Genomic DNA, 7,349 nt, shown 5'->3' on the forward strand with positions numbered 1-7,349 from the left:
CCCATTTATGGTAAATCATCACCTAGTATTGGAACTTCCATCTATTGCCCTTTCACATGCAACATCTACTCAAACATTTCCACCTTCCTTCAACTTCATCAACCTTCTCTGCTAGGGCAACAAAAACCTTTCCACAAGAACAACAAGATGTCACAACAACCTTCACCATCTCGTTCTAAAACTACCAAACCTGCGCATAAAGATAGAACGCCCTTTATGGACTTTCTTAATGAAGATATTTTGGACGTGATTCCCCTGTCTATCATTCCAGACAACACTCCTGGTTCATCCTCAACTGCATGCCATACTCAAGGTAATAGTTCCAATATCCCCTCCAGCTATACTTATACTCCTAGTTCTAAGGACTACGTGCATCACACTGATCGTGTCATAAGGAACCTTGTCACGAGAATCCTCAATGAGGGACACTCTGTAAAGGGAGTTTCTACTCCTCTATCAAGAAGGGACCCCTCTCCTGAGGTTGGACCTCACGATGAGAAGGAGGATGATTCCTCTAGGTCTGAAAAAGATATAACTGCTGAAGGATTATGCTTTTTAGGGCGAACTTTGTCTAGTAAGAAATCCGTGGCATCACCTACTACCAATGCTTCACAGTCTAAGAAGCATGATTCTACAAAGAAGGTGATTGACCTAGAAGATGAGAGTTCGGATGATCAAGATGATAACTTGCTTCATCACTTGAAGCCTAGTGTGGCTAAGAGGATGGAGACCAGAAAGGATAGGTTTGTGGCTGAAATAATGACAACCAAAACTGCTAAGAAGGCTACTGCTGTAGGCCCCTCAAAGTCTTGGAGCAAAGTGGAGGTGAAGAAGAGAAAAGTAAGAGAAAGTTCTGACTCAGATGAAGATGTTGAACAAGATGTCCCTGACATCTCTCCTGTCAAGAGGATAACTGGTAGGAAATCCCCTGCAAAAGTTGTTGTTGTACACTTGGATAATGTTTCCTTCCATCTTGAAGATGGAACAACAAAATGGAAGTTTGTAATCCAAAGAAGGGTGGCGGTGGAAAGAGAATTAGGCAAGGATGCTGTGGAGGTCATGGACCTTATTAAAATAGCTGGATTAATGAAAACTATTTTTGGGTTAGCTCAATGTTATGAAGGACTGGTGGAAGAATTTGTGGTCAACATCCCTGAGGACATTGCTGATAAAAAGAACAAAGAGTTTTGTAAGGTGTTTGTAAGAGGGAAGTGTATCAATTTTTCTCCAACTGTGATTAACAAATTTTTAGGAAGAGGAACAGAAGGTGCATGTGAACTAGAAGCCACCGACAATGAGGTTTGTAGGGAAATAACTGTTAGACAAGTCAAGGAGTGGCCTAGCAAGAAGCATCTCCTTGCTGGAAAGCTAACTGTGAAATATGCTATCTTGCACAAGATAGGGTCAGCAAATTAGGTACCAACCAATCACATCTCTACAATCTCAAATGCTCTTGGAAGGTTCATATTTGCTGTTGGAACCCAGCTGAAATTTGATTATGGTAGATTCATGTTTGAACAAATTGTTAAACATGCTTCTACAAATGCAGTGAAGTTGCCCATAGCTTTTCCCTCAATGATTTGTGGGATCATCCTGAGCCAGCAACCTGGAATTCTGAGCACAAATGATCTTCCTAGTAGAAGAAAACCTCCTCTGTCAGTTCATTACAAATTATTTAAAGGCAATCATGTCAATGACATTGTCATGACATCTGCTGTGAAGAAGCCAGCCTATCAAGGTGGTCTTATTGCTGAATTGAAAGAAACTTGTAAAGAATTGGATACAGGGATAAGGGTGGCAAAAGTCAGGAAAGAAGCTCTGGAGGCTCTGATTGAAAGCTTGGAGCAAGCTGATAGAGATAATGTTGGACATGCCAAGGAAACAGAAGCCCAAACCTCTAGTGAGATGTCTGAATCTCAAGATGAATCAAGTGGTAGTTCTGGTTCTGAATTTGATGAAGATGCAAGCTCCTCTTACTAGTTTTGTTGAAGTTGTCTTCTACTATTCTGATGGTGTGCTGTGATGGATTTGGTGGTTCTTTTGGCAGTCATGTTTTGATGCCTTGATGTATTTTTTTCTGGGTTCTTTTTTATTTCTCTGGATTTTTATCTCAGCTTGTTAAGCTGTGTATGTTTGTGGTTCTGTAACACCTAACAATATGCTTTGACATTCTATGTGACATTCTGTTTGACTAATAGACATTTATTTTGTCTCATTGGTCTCTTTGGTCTCTTTTGGCTAAAAAGGGGGAGAAATAGCTAAAGGAGCTGTAGCTAAAGTAGCTATGCAGTAGCTATGATATAAACAGATGACAGATGATGTTGAAAAGGATGTATGTTGGAGATAATCTGTGTAGTACATGTGATGTTGAAGGTGATGTCAGATGGGGAGGTGTATGTTACATGTGATGTTGAAGGAGATGTCTGTGTTGAGCAGACTGAGGGGGAGGAGGAGCACAAGCGCATGTGTGTTTAATATGTGTTTACTAGTTGCTATTTTAGCTAGTAATGTGTGTTTTAATACTTCTGCTGCTAAACTGCTGATGTGATTATTCTCTTGTGAACAAATGGTCTGATGTATGTTTTAGCCAAAATTTGCCAAAGGGGGAGTTTGTTGGTTCTATGTGTTGGCAGCAATTTTGGTAAAATCTATAGTGTTCACAAGTTGTCACAAGTGTTGTCTTGACATAAGATAACAGGTTCCTGCAGGGTGTTTAGAATGTGAATGTGCAGGATTTTACTGAGATGTTAGACCCGATGTCATGACATCTGTATACAGAACATTCAGTCTGAATGTTATGTATTGTGTGATTGCGTTTTTTATGCTAATTTATGTGTGATTGATGTAATGATTGAACGTGCCTTCAATCAATAATTAAAACTAGATTGACTTATTTTCCAACAAGATATAATCAGCTGTCATGAGAAGATATGAATGGAAAATAGTTTTAGGGTTTTGTGATGTCCAAGCCCAGCCAAATACTTCTATAAAAAGGGCATGGAATACCTGGTTTTAATACACAAGAAATAACGAGCGAAATATTGAGAGAGAATAAGGGTTTTAGTCTTGTGTGGTCGTGTGTATTGTGAGTCATTCATTCATCCATAGATGATTGAATTGGACTGACTTTTGAGTTGTAATTTGTCCATTCTAAGCTTTGAAGCATGAATGTGTGTTTACTTGGTTGAAGCTTTTAAGCAAGATCAAATATATGTTCTTGAAGAGTGTCTTCTTTCATTGTAATACTTGTTTTACATCACTGCTGTGATTGAGGGGGGAGGGGGGGTGAGTAGGGTCTCATATCTAAGAGTTTTTAGATAGAAGTCACACGGGTAGAGATTAGGTGAAAAGACTGTAACGTGAAGTGTTTACTGAGAGTCTTTGAACTAATTTTGTTTAGTGGATTTCCTTCCTGACTTGGTAGCCCCCAGACGTAGGTGAGTTTGCACCGATCTGGGTTAACAATTGCTTGTGTCACTTGTATTACTGTTCTTTATCTTTTATCCTGTTTATATTGTTCAGATATTAGTGTCGTAACATTACCTTCGACATCTCATATCTGATACCAGAATTTCAAAGAGGTTGTGTGATGGTTAATCCGCCGCGATTTGATGAAGACGGGAGACGGAGAGTGCGTGGAGAAGACGATAAATAAAGGTGCTTGCGTGATGAAGAAAAGTTGAACAACTTTTCTGTTTCTCTTTCTTTTTTTAAGAGAGACGAGAGAGAAGAGAGACTTTTGAGTGAGTGACGTGAGTGTATCAGTGGGAGAGTAACCTTTTATCTTTTCGTCTCATGAGCTGTCCGCCCTTCCTTTTCTTTTTATTTCCTTTTATTTATTTATTTATTGTTTTATCCTATCCTTCATCTTTATTTCCTGATAGTGGTCCCCTCTCTTCTACTTAGTGGGGAAGTTTAGAATGGGTGAGCCTTCAAATGGGGGAATCCCATGTGCCATGTGTCGTCTAATCATTGGCTCATTTGTCATTTTATTATTATTATTTATTTATTCACATTAATTTTCTAAGAGAGATATGTGGAGGGGGCATCATTCGAGGGAGGAGATATACTCTTTTTGCGATTTTATTTAATTAATATTTGTTTAAACCTTAACTTTGGTTGGTTGATAAGTGAAATGAGAATAATGGATAACGGCTCCTGAGTAAATTCGAATCAATGATCTAAATCAAATTAAATAAAATTCATAATTTTCTAAATATATATGGTAAAAAAATGAAGACGCGGAAATTCCTATTTATTTAGCTTGAATATTTTGGCGAAAGAATAAAAATTAAAACGAATAAAAATGAATAAAAGTCGGGCGAAAATTTGCTCGAAAAATCAAATCGGATGCACTAAAATGATCAGCACAAAATATACTTATTGAAAAAATATAGCGTTTCTTCAAATTCTGAAATAAATTTTCACCGGTTAAAAGGCTCAGACGGGTCAAAATGCAACCGAAACAGCTGCTAAAAAAATGACGGGCACACCAGGTTAAACTACGTGAACCGTAGGTTAATGATACTGGCGTCTGTAACTTTAATTTTGAAACTTTTTATCCGCTGATTTTATATGTTCTTGAGAAATGATTTAACCAATTTATCTGTATTCTCAATAATTTATTCCGACTAATATTTTAGATATTATTCATGATGAAATGCATTTCATATGCTATGCATATAATGCAAATGAAAAATAAAAATTAAATTTACGAAAATTTAAAATGTCTGGACCAAATTGGGGTAAGACAAAGATATCTTGGCACATGAAGAACTTTATACATGAAAGGCAATTATAATCGCCTCATGTCACCCAACTAGGAATGTGCATGACCATTCGATTAAACCTAACGATAAATGATCACCCAAGAGTAATGATTGAATGTTGACTTCCTGACCGCAAAATTACTCCAACCTTTACTAATCTAGCATTCATACTTTAAATTGAACTTTTTCGTAATTGGACCTCATATTTAGGCCCAAGATTGGCCAGAAACAAAAACAAATAAAATAAGAAAACCTAGTCCTTATCTCATCTATTATCTATCCGTTTATACATATAATGAAAACAAAAAATACTTAAATTGGTATTTCCCTCTAGCTTATCTTTGTCTATTAAAACTTGTAGTTATCAACAAAAAAAAACTTACAACGTTCTCATACGTGTACTAGTGTGCAAGTTGCTCCTATTAAAGCTTGATTCGTGTTCATTTCTTCAAAGTAAGTTGGATTCACAGCATAGAGCCGCCACTCCAATAACACTCCCATTTCCACGATGGCTTCTTCAACAACACTGTTTCAATCTTCACCCTTCTCTCTCAACACCAAAACCAAACCCTATTCTCTTCCCAAATCAAAACCCACTAATTTCACCCTCAAATCCCAATCCCAATCTCAACCACAACCCCTCACTCACGACAGCAACAACAACTCCACCCCTTCCCCCGCCACTCCACCGCCTGCTTCTTCCAAACACCGCCGTCCCGCCGACGAGAACATCCGCGACGAAGCTCGTCGCATAAACGTCTCCCAAAACCTCTTCTCCGCCAAATACGTCCCTTTCAACGCCGATCCGTCTTCCACCGAAACCTACTCCCTAGACGAGATCGTTTATCGATCCCAATCCGGGGGACTCCTCGATGTCCAACACGACCTCGGCGCGCTCAAGAAATTCGATGGCGCTTACTGGCGTAACCTCTTCGATTCACGCGTTGGGAAAACCACGTGGCCTTATGGTTCGGGTGTATGGAGCAAAAAAGAGTGGGTTCTTCCTGAGATCGACGATGATGACATCGTTAGCGCTTTTGAAGGTAACTCTAATCTTTTCTGGGCTGAGCGTTTTGGCAAACAGTTTCTAGGCATGAATGATTTGTGGGTTAAGAACTGTGGTACTAGTCATACTGGTAGTTTCAAGGATCTAGGTATGACTGTTCTTGTTAGCCAGGTTAACCGTCTCAGGAAAATGAACCGCCCTGTTGTTGGTGTTGGTTGTGCTTCCACCGGCGATACTTCGGCTGCTTTATCTGCTTATTGTGCATCTGCTGGAATTCCTTCCATTGTTTTCCTGCCTGCTAATAGAATCTCTATTGCTCAACTGGTTCAGCCGATTGCGAACGGGGCATTTGTTCTTAGCATTGATACTGATTTTGATGGGTGTATGCAGTTGATTCGTGAAGTAACTGCCGAGTTGCCGATTTATTTGGCTAATTCTCTCAACAGTTTGAGGCTTGAAGGACAGAAAACTGCTGCAATTGAGATTTTGCAGCAGTTTGATTGGCAGGTACCTGATTGGGTTATTGTACCTGGTGGGAATCTTGGGAATATTTATGCTTTTTATAAAGGGTTTCAGATGTGTAAAGAGTTAGGTCTTGTGGATAGGATTCCAAGGCTTGTTTGTGCTCAAGCTGCAAATGCAAATCCTTTGTATTTGTATTTTAAGTCGGGTTGGAAAGAGTTTAAGCCAGTTAGGGCACAGACAACTTTTGCATCTGCTATTCAGATTGGGGATCCTGTTTCTATTGATAGAGCTGTTCATGCTTTGAAGAACTGTAATGGTATCGTTGAGGAGGCTACTGAGGAAGAATTGATGGATGCTATGGCTCAGGCTGATTCGACTGGAATGTTTACTTGCCCTCACACTGGTGTTGCTTTGACTGCTTTGTTTAAGCTCAGGAATAGTGGTGTTATTAAGCCTACTGATAGGACTGTTGTTGTGAGCACTGCACATGGGTTGAAGTTTACTCAGTCCAAAATTGATTACCATTCAAAGAATATCAAAGACCTGGCTTGCCAATTTGCCAATCCTCCAATGCAGGTCAAGGCTGATTTTGGATCTGTTATGGATGTTTTGTCCAAGTATTTGCAGAGCAAGGCACCCAAGTATCATTAGGTTGACACTGCTGGTTTTGCTCCTGTGTTTTTACTGCTTGTTTACTTATTAGACATTGTATTGTCTTTTGTATTAGCTTTATGGTCTATCTGAGGATTTACTTGCATTCTGTATGCGTGGTGGATTTGCTGTAGGTTATCTTTGTTGAGCATTTTGTAGCTCATCTAGAAATTAATTGGATAAGATGAGGAATACCTCATCATTGTCTTTGTTATTGCATTATTATATAGATCAATGCCCCATAAAACAATTTTCCTGCTTCTTATCCTGGTGGTGGTGGTTTAAGCTAAATGTTGGTACTATCAAGCATCACCAATATTATGAGCATTAAGCCCAAAGAATTGTCTATTAGAGAATCAATTTATACTAGTTCTACTTGTTAGGTGAACCTACCCAATGCTAAGCAGCCCGTGTCCTCGGCACCCTCCTTGCCGTTAAGCATTAGTCTAAAGATATAA

At 39.1% G+C, this 7,349-nt stretch overlaps 1 protein-coding gene across 1 annotated transcript; it reads left to right on the forward strand.

The window, feature by feature from the left end:
- Positions 1 to 5,155: 5,155 nt before the first annotated feature.
- On the forward strand, positions 5,156 to 7,100 carry LOC127087308 (threonine synthase, chloroplastic). Its single transcript, XM_051028190.1, has one exon. The coding sequence runs from the start codon at positions 5,278 to 5,280 to the stop codon at positions 6,889 to 6,891; it is 1,614 nt and encodes a 537-aa protein (XP_050884147.1). The 5' UTR covers positions 5,156 to 5,277; the 3' UTR covers positions 6,892 to 7,100.
- The last annotated feature ends 249 nt before the right edge of the window (positions 7,101 to 7,349 follow it).

Source organism: Lathyrus oleraceus, chromosome 5 (assembly GCF_024323335.1).
Source record: "Lathyrus oleraceus cultivar Zhongwan6 chromosome 5, CAAS_Psat_ZW6_1.0, whole genome shotgun sequence".
Lineage (NCBI taxonomy): Eukaryota > Viridiplantae > Streptophyta > Magnoliopsida > Fabales > Fabaceae > Lathyrus > Lathyrus oleraceus.